General features: G+C 54.2%; 1 protein-coding gene across 2 annotated transcripts; it reads left to right on the top strand.

Annotated features, from left to right (window-relative positions):
* The first annotated feature begins 5,458 nt into the window (after positions 1-5,458).
* On the top strand, positions 5,459-22,120 carry LRRN2 (leucine rich repeat neuronal 2). 2 transcript variants are annotated; one of them, XM_064733171.1, is made up of 2 exons: positions 5,459-5,557; positions 19,668-22,120. In XM_064733171.1, exon 2 carries the CDS (start codon positions 19,927-19,929, stop codon positions 22,051-22,053), a length of 2,127 nt encoding a protein of 708 aa, XP_064589241.1. In that variant the 5' UTR covers positions 5,459-5,557; positions 19,668-19,926; the 3' UTR covers positions 22,054-22,120. The 2 variants fall into 2 exon arrangements, with proteins under 2 accessions (XP_064589241.1, XP_064589240.1); XM_064733170.1 differs by lacking the exon at positions 5,459-5,557 and adding an exon at positions 5,645-5,917.
* Positions 22,121-23,094: the final 974 nt, after the last annotated feature.

Genomic DNA, 23,094 nt, shown 5'->3' with positions numbered 1-23,094 from the left:
CTGTACGGTGACACCCCGTGATGGTGACAGTGACACCCATTGTCCTCTGTGACAGTGACACCCACTGTACCTGTGACAGTGACACCCCCGTGATTGGTGACAGTGACACCCCCGTGATGGTGACAGTGACATCCCATTGTCCTCTGTGACAGTGACACCCCGTTTTCTGTGATGGTGGGACACCCATGATGGTGACAGTGACACCCCTGTCCTTGTGACAGTGACACCCCTATCCTCTGAATGGTGACACCCCCGTGATGGTGACAGTGACACTCCCATGATGGTGACAGTGACACCCAGCTGTCCCCTGCAATGGTGACACCCCCGTGATGGTGACAGTGACATTCCCATGATGGTGACAGTGACACCCCACTGTCCCCTGTAATGGTGACACCCCCGTGATGGTGACAGTGACATCCCATTGTCCCCTTGTGACAGTGACATCCCAGTGATCCCTGTGAGGTGACACCCTGATGGTGAAGTGACACCCCCGTGATGGTGACAGTGACATCCCATTGTCCCCCATGATGGTGACAGTGACACCTAGCTGTCCCCTGTGACAGTGACACCCCTGTGATGGTGACAGTGACACCCCCTGTGATGGTGACAGTGCACCCATGTCCCAGTAATGTGACACCCCCTGATGGTGACAGTGAACACCCTCTGTCCCCTGTGACAGTGACATCCCATTGTGATGGTGAAGTGACACCCAGCTGTCCTGCATGGTGACACCCCTGATGGTGACAGTGACACCCCGATGGGACAGTGACATCCCATGCTGTGTGCACTTGTAAGTGACACCCCCGTGATGGTGACAGTGACACTCCCATGATGGTGACAGTGACATCCCACTGTTCCTTGTAATGGTGACATCCCTGTGATGGTGACATCCCGTGGCCCTTGTGACACTACACATTGTCCATTAAAAAATCCCCCACATTATCCATAAAAATCCCCATTTTATCCATAAAAAAATCCCATGGTATCCATTAAAAATTCCCCCCCATTATCCATCAAAAATTCCCCCCATTATCCATTAAAAAAACCCCATGTTGTCCATGAAAAAACCTCATTATCCATTAAAAAAACCCCATGTTATCCATAAAAAAACCTCATTATCCATTAAAAAAAATCCATGTTATCCATAAAAAAAAGCCGTGTTATCCATAAATACCCCCATGTTATCCATAAAAAACCCTCATTATTCATAAAAAACCCATGTTATCCATTTAAAAAATCCCATGTTATCCATAAAAACCCCCATATTTTCCATAAAAAATCCCATGTTATCCATCAAAAACTCTCATTATCCATAAAAAGACCCCCCCATGTTATCCATTAAAAAAATCCCATGTTATCCATAAGAAGCCACCCCATCCTATCCATAAAAAAATCCCATGTTTTCCATCAAAAATCCCATGTTATCCATAAAAAATTCTCATTATCCATAAAAAAATCCCCCCCCCAAGGTTATCCATTAAAAAATCCCATGTTCTCCATAAAAAACCCCATTAATGGGAGACCCCACCAGGTGTGTTCACCCTGGAATTTCCTCCCAAGGTGGGCCTGAAGATGTTTGGGAATGAGGAAAGGATAAATCCCAGCCCTGGCAGAGAGAGCTGCTCCCATCTGGGCTCTAATTCCAGTTTTTCCTGGTTTTTATGGGATCGGCGCTGATTTACGGGCAGCTTTTATGGCAGCCATAAAGCAGCCCCAAAATGCAGGGAGTAAAGGGAGCAGAGGAACATTTCCCATTCCTGGATCATGGAAATTCCAGAGGATTCCAGGATGTCTCCATGGGGGAGGTGGGAATTTGGGGAGGCTGCTGTGATTTGGGATTGGGGTTAAAAATGGGATTTTGGAAAGGGAAAAAGGTGAGGAATTCTTGGGATGTGGGCAGGAAAAGGGACAGGATTTGGGAATTCATCTCCAGCTTGGGAAAGGGGACAGGATCCCATTCCCATCCCCGCCTCAGGGGTGACTTTGCCTCACCCCAGATTTATGGGAATTTAATTTGGGATGGGGGAGCTGAATTAAAAACGGGATTTGGGATGCCTGCAGGGTCCCTCCATCCATGGGGTTTCCCTGATCCAGAGGGGAATAAAAGGCGCTGGAGCCCTTTTGTTCATCCAGGTCTGGTAGAGCCGAGCTTGGCTGAGCCTGGCTTAACCCCCTAAATCCCGTGGTTCTCCAGGAAAATTCCTCAGTGCACTCCCCCAGGACCTCACCTCATGCCCTAAGGGACAAAAGAACGGGAATGTCACAACCCCACAAGCGTGAGAGGGAAAAACCCACTCCAGACTCCCAGATTTTATTTTTTTCCTGGTTTTAAGGAACATTTTTAACCCTTTCCCAGGGAATATTCCCCAGGCGGATCCCGGAGCCGGCCGGGGGAGAAGCGCTGGCGCAGCAGGGAGGATAAATCAGAGCCATCTCGGCTGCAATCCCACGCAATTAAAACCTGGATCGGGATGTGCTCGGCAGCCTGAGGAGCATCTCGGGAGCCTCGGGAATTACTCAGCCTCTGCAGCAGCGCGGCGGGAGCGGGGCGAGGCCGGATGGGGCACGGGCAGGGCTCCGGGGCACCTGGGAGAGGCTGCTCCATCCCCCGGAATGCCTGGAGCAGCCAAAACCCACCTGGAGCATTCGAAATCCACCTGGAAGGGCTTTTCCAGGAGCTCCACAGAGCCTTCCATAGGAATTTGGGATATTTCAAAGGGCATTTCCCTGCCAGCCCCACAGCACAGGGGGCTGCAAACCAACCCCTGCTCCAGGGCATGGGCACAAAATCCACGTGGAAGGGTTTTCCCAGCCCACCAAACCCACCTGGAAGGGCTTTTCCAGGAGTTCCACAGGGATTTGGGAAATTCCAAGGGGCATTTCCCTACCAGCCCCACAGCACAGGGGGCTGCAAACCAACCCAACCCCTTCTCCAGGGCATGGGCACAAAATCCCCCTGGAAAGGCTTTCCCAGCTCTCCAAATCCACATGAAAGGGCTTTCCCAGCCCACCAAATCCACCTGGAGGGGCTTTTCCAGGAGTTCCACAGGATTTGGAATTCCAAGGGGCGTTCCCTACCAGCCCACAACACAGGGGGCTGCAACACCAGCCCTTCTCCGGCATGGGCCAAAATCCCTGGAAGGGTTTCCAGCCTCCAAATCCACATGGGAAAAGGGGTTTCCAGCCTCCAATCCACATGAAAGGCTTCCCAGCCACCGAGTCTTCAGAGTTTCCACAGGGTATTTGGGAAAATCCAATGAGAATTTCCTACCAGCCACCCAGGGGCTTGCACATTTCCCTTTCTGCTTGGACAATCCTGGAAGGGCTGCAGAGCCCCCACCCTCCATCCAAAGCAAAGGGCTTTCCGTACCAAAGCCACCAAGGCTCGCTTTGGCGCCCCGGAGGGTCTGCCAGTTTGCGCAGGATCTAATGCATTGAAAGTGTAAATTAAATCGGTCCTCCGACCCGCTCTGCTGATGTGGACCCTGAGCGGTGCGCGGCCCCGCCCAGCCCCGACGCTCCAGCAGCCGCATTCGTGAGCCAAAGCCGAGCCCAGACTCGCAATTGCGCGCCAATTCGCAAGCCTCTCCAGACCCAAATTCCAGCCCCAAATTCCAACCCTGCTCCAGACACAAATTCCAGCCCCGAGCTCCAGCCCCGAGTTCCAGTTCTGATCCAGCCCCCAGCCCCACTCAGCCCCGTTCCAGCCCCAAATTCCAGCCCCGTATTCCAGCCCCGAGCTCCAGCCCTGATCCAGCCCCAAATTCCAACCCTGATCCAGACCCCAGCCCAGCTTCAGCCTCGCTCCAGCCCCAAATTCCTATCCTGATCAAACCCCCAGCCCTGCTCCAGCCTCGAATTCCAGCCCCAAATTCCAACCCTGCTCCAGACCCAAATTCCAGCCCCGAGTTCCAACCCTGACCCAGCCGCCAGCCCCGCTCCCACCCCAAATTCCGACCCTGATCCAGCCGCCAGCCCCGAATTCCAGCCCCGAGCTCCAGCCCCGAGTTCCAGTTCTGATCCAGCCCCCAGCCCCACTCAGCCCCGTTCCAGTCCCAAATTCCAGCCCCGTATTCCAGTCCCAAGCTCCAGCCCTGATCCAGACCCAAATTCCAACCCTGATCCAGCCCCCAGCCCCACTCAGCCCCGAATTCCAGCCCCCAGCTCCAGCCCTGATCCAGCCCCGAGTTCCAACCCTGATCCAGACCCAAATTCCAACCCTGATCCAGACCCCAGCCCCACTCCAGCCCCAAATTCCAGTCCTGAGCTCCAGCCTCGAGTTCCAACCTTGATCCAGACCCCAACCCAGTCCCATTCAGCCTCACTCCAGCCCCAAATTCCTATCCTGATCAAACCCCCAGCCCTGCTCCAGCCTCGAATTCCAGCCCCGTATTCCAGCCCCAAGCTCCAGCCCTGATCCAGCCCCAAATTCCAACCCTGATCCAGCCCCCAGCCCCACTCCAGCCCCAAATTCCAGTCCTGAGCTCCAGCCCCGAGTTCCAACCCTGATCCAGACCCCAGCCCAGCTTCAGCCTCGCTCCAGCCCCAAATTCCTATCCTGATCAAACCCCCAGCCCTGCTCCAGCCTCGAATTCCAGCCCTGAGCTCCAGCCCCGAGTTCCAATCCTGATCCAGCCCCCAGCCCCACTCCAGACCCAAATTCCAGCCCCGAGTTCCAGCCCTGATTCAGCCCCAGCCCCGAGCTCCAACCCCGAGCTCCGGCCCCGCTCCTGTCCCAGCCCCGTTCCAGTCCCACTCCAGCCCCAAATTCCAGCCCCGAGTTCCAACCCTAATCCAGCCCCCAACCCCTCTCCAGCCCCGCTCCGTCCCCAAGCCCCGGCTCCGCTCTCCAAACCGAGCATGGAACGGGCACTCGATGGCCGCTGTCACCTCCCCGCTCCCGGCGCCCTCTGTCCCTCCCCGGGGCTGGGAAAGGCTTTTCTGGGATGCAAAAATAAATCTGGGGGTGCTCTGCTGCCCGCACCCCAAATCCTGCCCTTGTCCCAGCCCCACAGCTGCCGGTGACAGGTCCTTGTCCCCGTGTCACGGTGGGTGGGGGCTGTGTCACCCCTCTGGGTAACACAGCTGGGGTGACAAGGGCAAAATGCAGATTTTCCCCAGTTTTTTCCCAAGGTTAAGATTTCCCTGAAAATCGCTTTTTGGGGAAAAAGAGCCCTTGGCAGCGCGCCCTGCTTGGGGACAGAGCCGGGGAACCCGCGGGGTGGCCGCGCTGTCCCCTCGAGGAGGGACACGGGGCTGGCGGGGTCATCTTTGGAAACGCCGAGAAATCTCGGTGGGCAGGAGGAGATTTGGGACACAAATCCCAAATCTGGGACACAAATCCCAAATCCACCGAGCGTCCCCTTTCCCTCGCACCCACCCCCGCAAACCCCGGAGCTGGGCGACCCCCGTGCGCGGGGAGGGGGGCGGCGGTGGCGCAGCGGGAGCGCTGCGGATGCCGAGGGCCGGCTGAGCATCCTCGGGAGAGCCTTCATCCCTCGGCATCATCCCCCGGGAGAGGCCGGAGCCGCAGGGGTTAAGGCAGGAGCTGCCTCGGGTGGGTGGCACGCCGTGGCGACAAGGCTGGAGTGAGGAGGAGGAGGAGGATTGGGGAGGGAGGGGAGAAGGAGGAGAGGGAGGAGGAGGAGGAGGAGGAGGGGGAGCGGGGACTGTGCGGCTGCGAAGGCGCCGGGCGAGCGGAGGGTGAGGAGCTCTCCCCGCCGCCTCCAGCCCTGAGGGTCAGCGCGGCCGGAGGGTCCTGCTGGCCCTGTCGCCGTCCTCAGCGACAAGGACAGACCCCGCCAGCGGTGACAGCTCCGCAGCCAGCCGGCCTTTTGTCTGCCAGATGTGCGGGCAGCTGTGGCGGGGGGCGGCAGGCGGTGACAGCGGCGCCGGGGGACGGGGACAGGCTCGGAGGGTGAGTTGGGGGCCACCGCTGTGGTTTGGGGGTTTTGGGGCCCGAGGTGACTTTGGGGGGGCTCCTGCGCTCTGCAGCAGCGAGCCGGCGCCTCCAGCTCGCTCGGGGTTGTTTTTTTTACCATTCCAGAGCTTTGCTTTCCCTGCTCGATGCTGGGTTTGAGGAGAAATGGTGCGTTTGGAAATAAACGGGGTGGGGGAAAAAAAAAAAAAATAACCAGGGAATGGATGGAGAGCGGCGCTCCGGGAGGGGATGAAGGGACGGGAGGAAGGCAAGGATGGCTCCCAGGTACCGCGGGGTGGGAGCTGCATTCCCGCTCCTGGAAACTCCTCCGGGATCCGGCGGATCCTCGGCCCGGCGCGGGCGGTGAGGCGGCGGGGCCGGGGGTGATGCGCTGGTCACGGAGCCGCCGGCGGGGCCGGGATCCAGGGATGCTGCCAGGATGCGATCCGGGCGGGAGCGGCGCTTCCCGGGCGTTAACCCCTCGGTGCCCGAGCGACGCGGAAAATGTGCCGGGAGGGACGTTGGGTGTGAAAGAGAGGAACAACGCGGTCCTTGGGGCTCCTGGCCAGCCCTCCTCCACCTGGGGACAGCCGGTGATGGCAAAGGAGGCGTCGGGAAGAGTCATTTTGGTGTCATTTTGGTGTCATTTGGGTGTCATTTTGGTGTCATTTTAATGTCATTTTCCTGCTTTCTGTGCCGGCGCCGTGTTTACCTTCCCCCGCTGCCCAGCCCTGCCCCTCCCTGCCGCGGCTGCACCCGCCCGCAGTGCCCGGGTCCCTGTGCCAGCCCTGCCGGGGTCCCTGTGCCAGCCCTGCCCGGGTCCCTGTGCCAGCCACCTGCCCGGGCCGTCCCAGCCCAGCCCTGCCGGGGTCCCTGTGCCAGCCCTGCCCGGGTCCCTGTGCCAGCGCCCAGCCCTGCCCGGGTCCCTGTGCCAGCCCTGCCCGGGGCCGTGCCCAGCCCAGCCCTGCCGGGGTCCCTGTGCCAGCCCAGCCCTGCCCGGGGCCGTGCCCAGCCCAGCCCTGCCGGGGTCCCTGTGCCAGCCCTGCCCGGGGCCGTGCCCAGCCCAGCCCTGCCGGGGTCCCTGTGCCAGCGCCCAGCCCTGCCGGGGTCCCTGTGCCAGCCCTGCCCGGGGCCGTGCCCAGCCCAGCCCTGCCCGGGGCCGTGCCCAGCCAGCCCGGAGAGCCCCGGGTTGATCCCCGGGAGCCGCTCCAGGAAAGGGCTCGGGGCCGGCAGGGACCCCGCGCTCCGTGTGTGGCTGATCCAGCTCTGCCCTCGCCTCTCCCGGCGCTCAGCCCGGCCCTGGTTTCTCCCAGAGCCTGGAGAAAGGGATTGGAGCGCCCTGGAGGAGCGGGAGAAGCCCTGGACACGCAGGGCCGGAGCCGCCGGGAGCGGCGTTCCCGGGGATGCTGTGGCTGGAGCTGCAGGTGGGCGCTGCCGTCGGGATCCGCTCCCTCCAGCCGGGATGTGCCGGGGCTGTGGCAGCTCCGGAGCCAGGGCAGGTGTCACCTCTGTCCCCTCCGGTGTCCCCTGTGTGTCCTCTCCTGTGTCCCCTCCCTGTCCCCTGCGTGTCCCCTCCCTGTCCCCTCCGCGCTGGTGCCGAGCCAGGACCCAGCCCTGCCTTTCCCGGGCAGAGCCCCTGGAGAAGCCGGGGTGGGAATGGCTCATCCCGGCCTCCCTCACCCCGAGCCTGCGGTGGCTCCGGACGCGATTCCCCGTCCTGGGGATTGTCCTGGGATGTCGCTCAGGTCACTCCAGGGACACGGGGCAGCATCTCCCGGCTCCAGCCCTGGCTCGCTGTGCCGGAGCATCCCGATCCCGCCCTGCTGAGGCTTTTCCTGGCGTTCCCGGCTCTCTGTGTCCCCTCTGAGGGCAGCAGGAGTGGCTTTGTCACCTGCTGGCACCGCTGGAAGTGGCAGAGCAGGATCGGGATCTGAGGGCTCTGCTCCTCGGCCATTCCCAACCCTTTTATTTGGCTGGGATCTCCCTTCCCATTCCCAACCCTTTTATTTGGCTGGGATCTCCCTTCCCATTCCCAACCCTTTTATTTGGCTGGGATCTCCCTTCCCATTCCCAACCCTTTTATTTAGATGGGATCTCCCTTCCCATTCCCAACCCTTTTATTTGGCTGGGATCTCCCTTCCCATTCCCAACCCTTTTATTTAGATGGCCTTCCATCCACCCTCTTTAGCGGGTATTCTTCCCTTCCCAATCTTCCCAACCCACCACTCTTCCTTTTAGCTGGGATATCTCTTCCCATTCCCAACTCTTCCCTTTAGCTGGGATCTCTCTTCCCATTCCCAACCTTTTTCTTTGGTTGGGATCTCCCTTCCCATTCCCAGCCTTTCCCTTTGTCCGAAATCTCTCTTCCCATTCCCAATCCCAATCCTTCCCTTTGGCTGGGATCTCCCTTCCCATTCCCAGCCCTTCCCTTTGGTTGGGATCTCTCATCCCAGAGGAAAATCGGGAGCTGAGCCATGCCCAGAGCCCTGGCAGAGCCCTTGGGATCCCTCTGGCACAGGGAAAAGGGCCGGGAATTCTGCAGGACCCCAATCCAAGCCCATCCCGACCCCATCCAAGCCCATCCCGACCCCATCCAGCCTCAGCGGGGCCGCAGGAATTCCCTTTTCCCAAAACCGGGGGTATTGAGCTGGAATCGCCCCTCGGGGGTTCAGAGGAGTCGTTCCCATTCCCATTCCCATGGAATCTCGGATTCCCGCGGAATTCCGATTTCAATTCCAGAGCACTCCCGCCGCCCTGCCCAGCCACGGCTCCTTCTCCTGAAGCCCAGGGATCATCTCACTCCTGCTTTCAGCTGGAAAAACACTTCCCTGCCGTTCTGGGATGTGATCCTGGATTTCCTGGCTAGGACAGGGATCGGGGGGATGCTGGGAATGCCCAGAGCCGGTGCAGGGGAGGTTGGGAATTCCACCCCAAACGCGAGGCTCTGCCCCTTCATTCCCAGATTTCCTCCTGGATCACCCTGGTCATTCATTAACGCCTCTTCCCTTCCCTGGGAGATTCCATGGAATGACATTCCCGATGTCCCAAAAGGACACAAAAATTCATCACCACCCTCCCTTTTGATCCCAAATCCCTTTTCCAGGACATGAAGGAGCTGTTCCTGCTGTTCCAAATCCCAAGGTTCCAGCCCCTGGAATGAGGGCTGCGATCTCTCCCTCCCCCATGATTTTATGGGATTATTCCCAAGGGAATAATTCCCAGCTTGGAAAGGAGAATCCCAATCCCAGCTTCTGCTTCCCACCAGGGCACCGGGATAAGCAGGAAAATGGGATGAGTCCAAAATTCCTGAAATTTAGGGGAGTTCCCTGTGGATAAAGCCCCGCACTGGGAATTTGGGGTGGAATTTTGGGATCGGGATCGCCGCTCCTGAGTCGGGGGATAAACCTGGATAAACCTGGCAACTTCCAGCATCCATTTATCCAGGACTCAGGCAGCCTCTGGAATTCCCAGCAGCATTCCGGGTGATCCATTTATTTATGGAAGGCTTTGGAAAATGCGGATCCAGCAGCTGAATTTTAGGATTTTTTTTTGGGAAAATCACCACCTGTCCCCTCTCCATCCAGCCAGGACTTGTTGGGGATCATTCCCATGAAAATTCCCACAGATTCCCTTCCAAATGCTGGCAGTGGGAGCTGTTTGCAAACACTCGGGAAAAGCAGGAATTGTGCGGCGGCTCCGTTTGGAGCGCGATCCCGGGGAACAAATAAAAATGGGAAAAATTGGGATCCGTTCCCAGACAATTCACAAAGGCCTTAATTGGGACTGAAGTCTGGGGCTCCTCTCACCCAGACTGGATCCATAAATTATTCGGGAATAAATTATTTGGGATAAATTATTCGGGATGGGTTATTCACCAGCTCTGCTTGGAATTAAGGCCGGGTTTTCCCCTCCAGGAATGATCCTGGATTTTCCTGACCCTCTCCAGGCTCCAGAGCCTCCCAATCTCTGTTAAAAATCCAATTTTTAGTGGAATTTATAACGATCCTAACAAAAATAATCAGTCCCAGGTGAAATTTGAGGATTGGTGCTTTGTCCTTCCAGGTGGCTGAAATGAGGAGAATCCAGACTGGGAAAAAAATTGGGTTTTTTGGGGAAGAGAGAGGCTTTAATAAGGAATTTTAAATGAGGAATTTGGAATCAGCAGGAAAAGGGGTTTTGCATCTCAACCATCTTTTCCCAAAGGATCAGAGCAGCCAGCTCCAGATCTTTTTTAGGAAGGAAAAGCAGCAGCTTTGCTTCCCTGATTCCCAGCAGGACCTTTGGGAATAACAACGGGGGAAAAGCATTAAAAATATAAATTCTACCTGGAAAAAAAAGGGGGATTTTTCCAATTTATGATCCTTGGAAAAAATGCAATTTGGTTTGTGCCATGAGAAGCTTTTCCAAAGCTTTTCCATCGTTTGGTTGTCGACCTTTCCAGGATGATCCTTAAATTTCAAGGAATATTTTGGCTGCTCCAAGCGGCGTTTGACGCCTCATCCAAGCCTCTCCCTCGCCTTGAAATCCCGAAAAAAAAAAGAAAAAAATGGAAATGGGGTGAAAGCTTTGATCCCAATTTGCTGCAGAGTGGAGTTTTTCCCAGGAATGTTTGGATTCCTATGGAAAATTTTGAGCTTGGTCCCGTTTCTGAGTCACTTTTCCCAACTCCCACGAGCTCCCGGGATTGGTTGTCCCAATCCTGGCTCTGGGGAGCTCCGGCATTCCTGAATTCCTGGAGTTTGGTGGGATTCATCCCTCTGGAAGCAGCCAGGGTCAGTCCTTCAGAATTCCAGGTCCCTGAATTTCCATCCACGCTGGAATTCCCTTTCCATGGAATTCTCGTTTTAAAAAAAGAGGGATTTCTGGGGCATTTTCCAGCTGTTTTTATGGCTCTTTAATAATTCCTTGGCTCCTTTTTTTTCCCAGTAAAATCCTCTTGGGCAGGGTTGTTCTCCCTGGCTTGGCCATGGATTTTCCCAATTTTCCTGGAATTCCCAAAAAGCTGAAAAGATGGGAGAGCGGGAATTTCTCCTGCTGTGCCCACACTCGTGTTGGGAAACGGATTTGGGACATGGAACTTGGGAAATGGATTTGGAGATGGATTTGGGAAATGGATTTGGGAAATGGGTTTGGGAATGGATTTGGGAGATGGATTTGGGAGATGGATTTGGGGAATGGATTTGGGAGATGGATTTGGGAAATGGGTTTGGAGATGGATTTGGGAGATGGATTTGGGGAATGGATTTGGGAGATGGATTTGGGAAATGGGTTTTGGAAATGGATTTGGAAATGGATTTGGGAGATGGATTTGGGAAATGGTTTTGGGAGATGGATTTGGTTCCATCAGCAGCCCTCGAGGTCTGTTGGGACAGGGATCAGCTTTTCCTGCTGCATTTTCCAGGTTTTCCCATTTCCTGCTGCAGAATCCCTGGAAACGGAGGGATTTTTCCATGGGAATGAGGGGGATGAGCAGCTGGGATGTTCCTTGGCTCTCCAAATCTTTTCCTTCCTGCTCCAGAGCCATTCCAGCTCCAGCGGTGTTTGAGCTCATCCCAGTTTTTCCTCCATGGATAAATCCCCTTTTCCCTCCTCTCCCAGCTCTCAGCGGGACGATTTCATCCCAGATAAGCTGGAAACGGAATTTACCGGGAATCAGGGCGGGATTTTCCACCCGGTGGGCGCAGCATCCACATCCCGCTGGAAAATCCCTCTCGGGGAGGGAGCGCCGGGAGCGGCTCAGCCCCCGAAATTCCATAAAAGCAGCGCGGCTCCATCCATTCCCGGCTCCCCGAGCCTTTCCAGGGGGATTCGCCTCCATCCCACGGATCCGCTCCGCGGCCCCGCAGCCGCGCCTGCCAGTTGCCATGGCAACCGGAGGTTTTCCTTAGGATTCCTGATGACTCCTTGGCATCCGCGGCTTCTCCCGGGGATGCTGGGGGTTGTTCCCTTTCCTTGGCGGGGCTGGATCCGCTGGAAAAGCCTGGATTTGATCTTTTCCCGGTTTTTTTTTTTTTTTTTTTACTGCTGGAGTTCCCCCTCCTTTCCGCCCCGACCTGCAGCGATTCCAGACTTGGAATTTGTTGGGAATTGGGAGCTGGGGCACCTTGGGTTGTCCCCTGGCAGCAGGACCTCGTGTCGTTGTGGAATTCCAGAGTCCTTGTGGAATTCCAGAGTCCTGATGGAATTCTAGAATCCTTGTGGAATTCCAGAGTCTTTGTGGAATTCCAGAGTCCTGCTGGAATTCCAGAATCCTTGTGGAATTCCAGAGTCTGATGGAATTCCAGAGTCCTCGTGGAATTCTAGAATCCTTGTGGAATTCCAGAGTCTTTGTGGAATTTCAAACCCTGATGGAATTCCAGAGTCTTTGTGGAATTCCAGAGTCCTAGTGGAATTCTAGAATCCTTGTGGAATTCCAGAGTCTTTGTGGAATTCCAGAGTCTTTGTGCAACTCTAGAATCCTTGTGGAATTCCAGAATCCTGATGGAATTCCAGAGTCCTTGTGGAATTCCAGAATCCTGATGGAATTCCAGAGTCCTTGTGGAATTCCAGAGTCCTGAGGGAATTCCAGAATCCTGATAAAAATTCCAGAGTCCTAGTGGAATTCCAGAGTCTTTGTGGAATTCCAGAATCCTGATAAGAATTCCAGAGTCCTTGTGGAATTCCAAAGTCCTGATGGAATTCCAGAATCCTTGTGGAATTCCAGAGTCCTGAGGGAATTCCAGAATCCTGATAAAAATTCCAGAGTCCTGATGGAATTCCAGAGTCCTGATGGAATTCCAGAATCCTGATAAAAATTCCAGAGTCCTAGTGGAATTCTAGAATCCTTGTGGAATTCCAGAGTCCTGATGGAATTTCAGAATCGTTGTGGAATTCCAGAGTCTGACATTCCCAGGAACTCAAACCCTTTGACATTCCCTAGAGCTCAAACCCTTTGACATTCCCAGGAATTCAAACCCTTTGACATTCCTGGAGCTCAAACCTTTGACATTCCAGGAATTCAAATCCTTTGCATTCCTGGAATTCATACCCTTTGGATTCCAGGAATTCAAATCTTGCATTCCAGGAATTCAAACCTTTGACATTCCAGGAATTCAAATCCTTTGGCATTCCCAGGAACTCAAACCCTTTGACATTCCCTAGAGCTCAAACCCTTTGACATTCCCTGGAACTCAAACCCTTTGACATTCCCTGGAGCTCAAATCCTTTGACATTCCCAGACATTCCTGTCCTTGGAGGGGGAAGGGAAAAGGGGGAGGTTTGGGGGGAGCTGCTCTGCAAACGAGGCGGCGTTAATGAGGAATTAATTAATTATCGATCGCTCCCCATCCGCTGGGAAGGTCACAGGGAATGACACAGCTGTGCCCTGCTTGGAGCAGCGCTCCAAAATTCCAAATTTATGGAATTCTGGGGGGGGGGCTGAGCCCTTCCCTGGGCTCCCACAGAGGGATTTTCCAGCGGATCCTGAGCATTCCCACTGCACCCACGGGATGGAAAAACCCGGCCTGATCCTGGCAAAATCCCACAGCTCCTTTAGGGAATGGGATGGGATCCATGGGATGGGATGGGATGGGATGGGATGGGATGGGATGGGATGGGATGGGATCCATGGGATCCATGGGATCCATGGGATGGGATCCATGGGATGGGATGGGATCCATGGGATGGATGGGATGGGATGGGATGGGATGGGATGGGATGGATGGGATGGGATCCATGGGATGGGATCCATGGGATGGGATCCATGGATGGATCCATGGGATGGGGCGGATGGGATGGATCCATGGATGGGATGGGATGGGATGGGATGGGATCCATGGGATGGGATCCATGGGATGGGATCCATGGGATGGGATGGGATGGGATGGGATGGGATGGGATGGGATGGATGGGATGGGATGGATGGGATGGGATGGGATGGGATGGGATGGAATGCAATGGGATCCATGGGATGGATGGGATCCATGGGATGGGCGGATGGGATGGGATCCATGGATGGATCCATGAATGAATGGTCCATGGGATGGAATGGGATCCATGGATGGGATGGGATGGGATGGGATGGATGGAATGGGATCCATGGATGGATGGGATCCATGGGATGGGATGGGATCCATGGGATGGATCCATGGGATGGGATGGGATCCATGGATGGATGGGATCCATGGGATGGGATGGGAATGGGATCCATGGGATGGATGGGATCCATGGGATGGGATGGATCCATGGGATGGGATGGATCCATGGGATGGGATGGATCCATGGGATGGGGATGGGATCCATGGGATGGGATGGATCCATGATGGATGGGAATGGAGGATGGGATCCATGGATGGAGATGGAATGGGAATGGATCCATGGGATGGGGAATGGGATCCAGGTGGGATGGGATTGGAGCAAAGCTGGGGCTCCAGCTCCCACAGTTCCCAGTGCAGGGATTGGAGCAGCGCTGATCACAGAATTCCCCAAAATCCGGAAGCCAATTCCACTTGGAAGCTTTCCCTGGAACCCTCAGCGACGGCTCCCAGAGGCTGAAGGGCTCTAAATTATCCCTCGGGAAGGAGATCCAGGGGATGGCTCAGGAAAATCCAGACAGAAACAGCCGGGAAGGGCCTGGGGCAGGAGGGGAATATTTGGGATATTCTGGGAATGCACCTGTGACCTCCCTGCCTGGATAGGAAGGGGCTGGATGGGGAAATTCCATGGAATTCTGTGTGGGAGGAAATACGAGATAAGTCTCCGCAAATCACAAAAAAAAAAAGAGGTGTCAGGGTGATAAATACCCAAAAATCACCTTTTTCCTCTTTTCCCCACCTCCTTTCTTCCTGAAATGTTATTTGCTGTGGGAAATGTGGGATTTGGGAGCGGGGATCCGCAGGAACAGCCGGAAGCTGGAGCTGCTCCCAAAAACGCAGAGAGCTGCAGCCAACGCGGCTCAGGAGGGGAGAAAAACCGGGATTTTCCACAGGGAAGGACAATCCAGCCGAAATTCCATCTCCACAGCCCCGGATTTCTCCAGGGGCAGGGCTAAGCCGGATTTTTCCCCCCATGGAATTTGGGCAATTCCAAATGATCCAGGTTAACACCGTGGCCTGAGGATCAGGGATAAAATGAGGTTGTCCCGGGGCTGAAAATCATGGATTTGAGGCTTTCTGGATGAAAATCATGGATTTGAGGCTTCTTGTCTAAAAATCATGGATTTGAGGCTTTCTGGTTGAAAATCATGGATTTGAAGCTTCTGGGTTGAAAATCAGGAAAATCTTCCTGGTTGAAAATCATGGATTTGAGGCTTGTCTGAAAATCATAGTTTTGAGGTTTCTTGTCTGAAAATCATGGATTTGAGGCTTCCTGGTTGAAAATCATGGATTTGAGGCTTTCTGGTTGAAAATCATGGATTTGAGGCTTCTTGTCTGAAAATTATGGATTTGAGGCTTCCTGGCTGAAAATCATGGATTTGAGGCTTTCTAGTTGAAAATCATGGATTTGAGGCTTGTCTGAAAATCATGGATTTGAGGTTTCTTGTTTGAAAATAATGGATTTGAGGCTTCTTGTCTGAAAATCATGGATTTGAGGCTTTCTGGTTGAAAATCATGGATTTGAGGCTTTCTAGTTGAAAATCATGGATTTGAGGCTTGTCTGAAAATCATAGTTTTGAGGTTTCTTGTTTGAAAATAATGGATTTGAGGCTTTCTGGTTGAAAATCATGGATTTGAGGCTTCTTGTCTAAAAATCATGGATTTGAGTCTTTCTGGTTGAAAATCATGGATTTGAAGCTTCTGGGTTGAAAATCAGGAAAATCTTCCTGGCTGGAAATCATGGATTTGAGGCTTCCTGGTTGAAAATTATGGATTTGAGACTTCCTGGCTGAAAAGCATGGATTTGAGGCTTCTTGTCTAAAAATAATGAAATTGAGGCTTCTTGTCTAAAAATCATGGATTTGAGGCTTCCTGGTTGAAAATCATGGATTTGAAGCTTCTGGGTTGAAAATCAGGAAAATCTTCCTGGTTGAAAATCATGGATTTGAGGCTTCCTGGTTGAAAATCATGGATTTGAGGATTCTGGGCTGAAAATCATGGATTTGAGGCTTCCTGGTTGAAAATCATGGATTTGGGGCTTCTTGTCTGAAAATCCCTGGGGATTTATGAACTTTTGGAAAGGCCAAACTCCAAAAGCGGAATTTTGGAGAAGGGACCCCCCCCAGCCCAGGGACCTGAGCATCTCCCAAGCTCCCTTGGGATGGGATAACCCCTGGATTATCTCATATCAAAGATTTCTCCCTGCCCCGTGTTGGGAAAAATGGGATAAAATCCAATTATGGATGCAACCAGCGGAGCTGGGGAGGTTTTCCCTGGAAAACCAGGGTTGGAACCAGGCGCCTTTCCCAGGATTTTCCCCCCTCAGCAGGGATCACTCGCTGCTAAAGCTCTTCCTTTTCTCCCAGTTTGTTCTTTTCCATGAATTTTGGTCCCCAACTTTTCCCAAATCCCAAATTTTTCCACAAGTTCTCATCCCGTGACTCACACAAACTCCTGGATTATCTCATATCAAAGATTTCTCCCTGCCCCGTGTTGGGAAAACCGGGATAAAATCCAATTATGGGCAAAACCAGCGGAGCTGGGGAGGTTTTCCCTGGAAAACCAGGGTTGGAACCAGGCGCCTTTCCCAGGATTTTCCCCCTCAGCAGCGATCACTCGCTGCTAAAGCTCTTCCTTTTCTCCCAGTTTGTTCCTTTCCATGAATTTTGGTCCCCAAATCCCAAATTTTTCCACAAGTTCCCATCCCGTGACTCGCACAAACCCCTGGATTATCTCATATCAAAGATTTCTCCCTGCCCCGGAGGGCAGGGAGAAAAAAATTTAATAAATAAATTTATCGGAATAAATAAATTTAATAAATTTAATAAATTAAATAAATTTAATAAATTTATTGGAATAAATTTATTCCAATTTATTTATTGGAATAAAATCCAATTATGGGCAAAACCAGCGGAGCTGGGGAGGTTTTCCCTGGAAAACCAGGTGCCTTCTCCAGCGTTTCCCTCACACCTCAAAGAAAACAAATAAAACTCCTCCAAATCCATTCGTAAATTTATTTTTTTTTTTACGGAGAAAAGATTGGAGGGATATTCGACTTTTACAGACCCGCAAAGGCCGGAGCACTTAAAAGGAAAGGCGTGGATCCATCAGAGGGAAGCGGGAATCGATGGATCCGTCCTTCCCTTTCATGCTGGTTCTGCAGGAGCTGCTGGAAAAGCAGCGGGGAAGGAGGGAAAAGAGCAGGGATCGATCCGGGAGGAGCTGATGTGGAATAAATGGAATAAACTCGGCTCTAAAGGAGCCCTTTGCAGGGAGAGCACGGCAGGGATAAAACTGAAACTTCGCTTTTTCCCACTCTTTTAATGGTTTTTTTTGTTGTTTTTTTCCCCTGCTGGGTGAGAGGATTTTAAGGGAAGAAAAGGTTGGATTGGGGTCGGCGTGGGGTGGGAGAGCTGGAGGAAAGAATGGAATCAAAGCTATCCCAGATCCCCCAGAGCATTCCTGATGTTTGGGGGATGTTTTTCCCTAAGGAATATCCCATTGGAAGGCTCCAAATGGGGCTGGAGCTCCTGCATGGGGGATTTGGAGCAGGGAGAAAAGCCCGCAGGAGGATTATTCCCATTTTTTTCAATTATTCTCATGGAAAATTATTCCCAGCTCTTGCAGCGATGGCTCTGCTCAGCCACAGATCCATTCCTGATGTTTGGGGGATGTTTTTCCCTAAGGAATATCCCATTGGAAGGCTCCAAATGGGGCTGGAGCTCCTGCATGGGGGATTTGGAGCAGGGAGAAAAGCCCGCAGGAGGATTATTCCCATTTTTTTTCCAATTATTCCCATGGAAAATTATTCCCAACTCTTGCAGCGCTGGCTCTGCTCAGCCACAGATCCAGGGGGGTCCTGAGCAGATTCCATGGGATAATTCCACCCAGATTTTCTGGGATGAGAGGGCACAGAAAATGCCATGGATATAAAATGGAATTCATGGATTTGATTTGGGAAGATTCCATGGGATAATTCCACCCAGATTCTCTGGGATGAGAGGGCACAGAAAATGCCATGGACATAAAATGGAATTCATGGATTTGATTTGGGAAGATTCCATGGGATAATTCCACCCAAATCCTCTGGGATGGAAGGACACAGTTCAATCACGGATATTAAGCGGAATTAATGGATTTGTTTGGAGGGTCCTGGGAAGATTCCATGGGATAATTCCACCCAGATTTTCTGGGATGAGAGGGCACAGTGAGTGCTATGGATACAAAACGGAATTCTTGGATTTGATTTGGGAAGATTCTATGGGATAATTCCACGGAGATTCTCTGGGATGGGAGGACACAGTTCAATCACGGATATTAAGTGGAATTCATGGATTTGTTTGGAGGGTCCTGGGAAGATCCTGTGCGATAATTCCATGTAGATTCTCTGGGATGGGAGGGCACAGTGAGTGCTATGGATACAAAATGGAATTCATGGATTTGATTTGGGAAGATTCCATGGGATAATTCCACCCAGATTTTCTGGGATGAGAGGGCACAGAAAATGCCATGGATATAAAGCAGAATTCATGGATTTGTTTGGAGGGTCCTGGGCAGATTCCATGGGATAATTCCACCCAGATTCTCTGGGATGGGAGGGCACAGAAAATGCCATGGATATAAAATGGAATTCATGGATTTGATTCGGGGATCCTGGGAAGATTCCATGGGATAATTCCACCCAGATCCTGTGGGATGGGAGGGCACAGTGAGTGCCATGGATACAAAATGGAATTCATGAATTTGATTTGGGAAGATTCCATGGGATAATTCCACCCAGATTCTCTGGGATGAGAGGGCACAGAAAATGCCATGGATATAAAATGGAATTCATGGATTTGATTTGGGAAGATTCTATGGGATAATTCCACGGAGATTCTCTGGGATGGGAGGACACAGTTCAATCATGGATATTAAGCGGAATTCATGGATTTGTTTGGAGGGTCCTGAGCAGATTCCATGGGATAATTCTACCAGATTCTCTGGGATGGGAGGGCACAGAAAATGCCATGGATGTAAAATGGAATTCATGGATTTGATTCAGGGATCCTGGGCAGATCCTGTGCAATAATTCCACCCAGATTCTCTGGGATGGAAGGACACAGTTCAATCATGGATATAAAGCAGAATTCATGGATTTGTTTGGAGGGTCCTGGGCAGATTCCATGGGATAATTCCACCCAGATTCTCTGGGATGGGAGGGCACAGTGAGTGCTATGGATATAAAATGGAATTCATGGATTTGATTTGGGAAGATTCTATGGGATAATTCCACGGAGATTCTCTGGGATGGAAGGACACAGTTCAATCATGGATATTAAGTGGAATTCATGGATTTGTTTGGAGGGTCCTGGGCAGATTCCATGGGATAATTCCACCCAGATCCTGTGGGATGGGAGGGCACAGTGAGTGCTGTGGATACAAAATGGAATTCATGGATTTGATTTGGGAAGATTCCATGGGATAATTCCACGGAGATTCTCTGGGATGGGAGGGCACAGTGAGTGCTATGGATACAAAACGGAATTCATGGATTTGCTGTGCAGTTTTGAGGGCACTGGGGCTCCTGGGGGTGCCATCCTCAGGTTTTCACCTCCCCAACCTGTCCCTTGTCCCTGCCCTTTGTTCCCCATGAGACCAAACCCTCCTCTAACCCAACTCTGCTGTTTTCCCAGGAATGACTTCGAGGAGAAGCCTGGAAGATGCAGCCAAGCACAGGAGCAGCTCCTTTGGGGAGGAAGAGGAGGCTCAGCTCTGACTGAGGCGCCCACAGCACTCTGAGCTCCCATTCCGGGGGCGCCAGGCAGGGCCCGACCCTTCCAGGGGCTCGCATGGAGCATCTCCCCCGACGGGCGCCGTCCCCACCTCGCTGTCACCGCTGTCACCTCCCCGTGGCCAGCTCTGGATGCTCCCTGTGACCTTCGGCCGCCCAAAATGAGAGGCCTCCAGCCCAGCTGCCTCCTCCTCCTCCTCCTCCTGCTGTGCGCGTTGGCCGCCAGCGCCATGCCCACGGTGCCCTGGCGGGTGGCGTGCCCACCGCGCTGCGTGTGCCAGATCCGGCCCTGGTACACGCCCCGCTCCGCCTACCGCGAGGCGGCCACGGTGGATTGCAACGACCTCTTCATCACCTCGGTGCCCGCCGAGCTGCCCGAGGGCACGCAGACCCTGCTGCTGCAGAGCAACAACATCGCCAGGCTGGAGCAGGGCGAGCTGGGCTACCTGCGGAACCTGTCCGAGCTGGATCTGTCGCAGAACAGCTTCTCTGACGTCTGGGATTTCGGGCTCAGGAACATGCCCCAGCTGCTCAGCCTGCACCTGGAGGAGAATCAGCTCTCTCATCTGCCCGACAGCAGCTTCCCGGGCTTGGGGAACCTTCAGGAGCTCTACCTGAACCACAACCGGCTCCGCAGCATCGCCCCCCGCGCCTTCGCCGGCCTGGGCAGCCTCCTGCGGCTGCACCTCAACTCCAACCTGCTGAGGACGCTGGACGGCCGCTGGTTCCAGATGCTGCCCAGCCTGGAGATCCTCATGGTCGGGGGGAACAAGGTGGACGCCATCCTGGACATGAATTTCCGGCCCCTGGGCAACCTGAGGAGTTTGGTGCTGGCCGGGATGCAGCTGCGGGAGATCTCGGATTACGCCCTGGAAGGGCTGAGGAGCCTGGAGAGCCTGTCCTTCTACGACAACAAGCTGGCAGATGTCCCCAAGAGGGCCCTGCAGCAGGTGCCCGGCCTGAAATTCCTGGATCTGAACAAGAACCCGCTGCAGAGGGTCAAGCAGAGCGACTTCACCAACATGCTGCACCTCAAGGAGCTGGGCCTCAACAACATGGACGAGCTGGTGTCCATCGACCAGTTCGCCCTCATCAACCTCCCCGAGCTGACCAAGCTGGACGTCACCAACAACCCCAAGCTGTCCTTCATCCACCCCAAGGCCTTCCAGCACCTTCCGCAGCTGGAGACGCTGATGCTCAACAACAACGCCCTAAGTGCCTTGCACCGGCAGACGGTGGAGTCGCTGCCCAACCTGCAGGAGATCAGCATCCACGGCAACCCGCTGCGCTGCGACTGCGTCATCCGCTGGGTCAACAGCACCCGGCCCCGCGTGCGCTTCATCGAGCCGCAGTCCACGCTGTGCGCCGAGCCCCCCGACCTGCAGCGCCGCCACATCCGCGACGTGCCCTTCCGGGAGATGACGGAGCAGTGCCTGCCGCTCATCTCCGCCCGCAGCCTCCCGGCGCGCCTGGACGCCCGCGTGGGCGACAACGTGGCCCTGCACTGCCGGGCGCTGGCGGAGCCGGAGCCGGAGATTTATTGGGTGACGCCGGCCGGGGTGAAGCTGCTGCCGCCCGGGGACCACGGGAAGTTCAAGGTGCACGCGGAGGGCACGCTGGAGATCCGCGGCGTCGCGGCGGGCGAGGCCGGGCTCTACACGTGCGTGGCTCACAACCTGCTGGGCGCCGACACCCGCGGCGTCCGCCTGCTGGTCAACCGCTCCTTCCCGCTGGGCCAGGCCGAGCTGCAGCTGCTGGTGGTGGATGTCCAAGCCCACCACGTCCTGCTGGCCTGGCGGCCGTGCCTCAACGCCGTCTCCTCCAACCTCACGTGGGCCAGCTCGGCGCCGGGCGCGGCGCTGGGCTCGGCGCGGATCCCGGCGGGCACCCACGGCTTCAACATCACCCGGCTGCGGCCCGACACCGAGTACCGCGCGTGTCTGCGCGTGGCCTTGCTGGCATCGCCGCTCAGGGTGGCCTGCGTGAGCGCCAGGACTAAAGAGGCCGGGCAGGGCACGCCGTGGGCACGGGGGACGCTGGTGACGGCGCTGCTGCTGTGCCTGCTGCTGCTGGCGCTGGCGGTGAGCGGCGGATGGCGGCGGGAATCGCTCGGCGGCGCCGTGCGCGTGGTTTATCCCGTGCAGCCCATGGGTGTGGTTTATCCCGTGCAGCCCGTGGGTGTGGTTTATCCCGTGCGCGTGGTTTATCCCGTGCGCGTGGTTTATCCCGTGCAGCCCAAGGGACACCTCCTGGCCGTGGAGGTGCAGGCGGAGCCCCTGGAGTGCTGAGGGGAGGATGGATTTTGGGTTTTGGGGGGGTTCTGTGGGGTTTTGGGGTGGGTGGGGAGAGGGGGGAAAAAGGGTTTTTTACCAAAAAGACAGATGCTGGGGAAAAAAAAATTGGATTTTGTGGACGTGACCTTGAGGAGCCTCAGGAGCCATGGGAGAGGAGCCTCTGGTGGTGCTGGATTTGGAAGTGGATCCCAAAAAAACCCTGCTGGGAAGATGGGAGGGAATGGAGGACGCTGTGGGGACGATGCCCCGAGTGGGTGAAGAGCCATAAAAGGAACCCCAAACCTGCGTCCCCCCAACACCAGAGGTGTCACCTCCCTCGCTGGACAGTCCCTGCTTTGGAAATACAGAAAAACCCTAAAAACCCCTTAAAAAAAAGAGATTTCTTCCTTTGGGATCCGTGTGGGGGTCTGGGGTTTCTTTATTGGGGTTTTTTTGGAGCCTTGGGATCGTCAAACAAAGCAACCCCAATGTCACCTCCCTCGCTGGACAGTCCCTGCTTTGGAAATACAAAGAAAAACCTAAAAAAAACCAAAAAAAAGAGGTTTTTTTTTTTTCTTTGGGATCTGTGTGGGGTTTGGGGTTATTTTTTGGGTTTTTTGGAGTGTTGGGATCATCAAACCAAGTGTGACCCCCTGCTCTGTCACTGGGGGGAAGAAGGAAGGAAGGGAGGATTTGGGATAGAAGAATGGGAAATGGTGATGGTGACACTTCCCTGTGGGGCTGGATGGATCCTGGATCCCACAGGATCCCGAAATTTTTGTGGATAAAGGGAAAACCAGGAAAAAAAAAAAAAAAGAAAAAAAAAAAAACAGGAAGAAAAGAGGGGAGGAAGAAGAAGGAACAAAACCTGGGAATGTTGAGATGCACTTGGAGGGGTCCAGGGGGCATCACTGGGATTTGGGGGAAAAATTTTGCCTGGAAATGGGAAAAAATTGCTTGGAAAGAGGGAAAAATCTGCCTGGAAAGGGGGAAAAAATCTGCCTGGAAAGGAGGAGAAAAATCTGTCTGGAAAGAGGAAAAGAAATGTATTTGAAA

Source organism: Zonotrichia leucophrys, chromosome 26 (genome assembly GCF_028769735.1).
Source record: "Zonotrichia leucophrys gambelii isolate GWCS_2022_RI chromosome 26, RI_Zleu_2.0, whole genome shotgun sequence".
In the NCBI taxonomy this organism is placed as follows: Eukaryota; Metazoa; Chordata; class Aves; order Passeriformes; family Passerellidae; genus Zonotrichia; species Zonotrichia leucophrys.
This window is presented reverse-complemented; position numbering and strand designations above follow the sequence as displayed.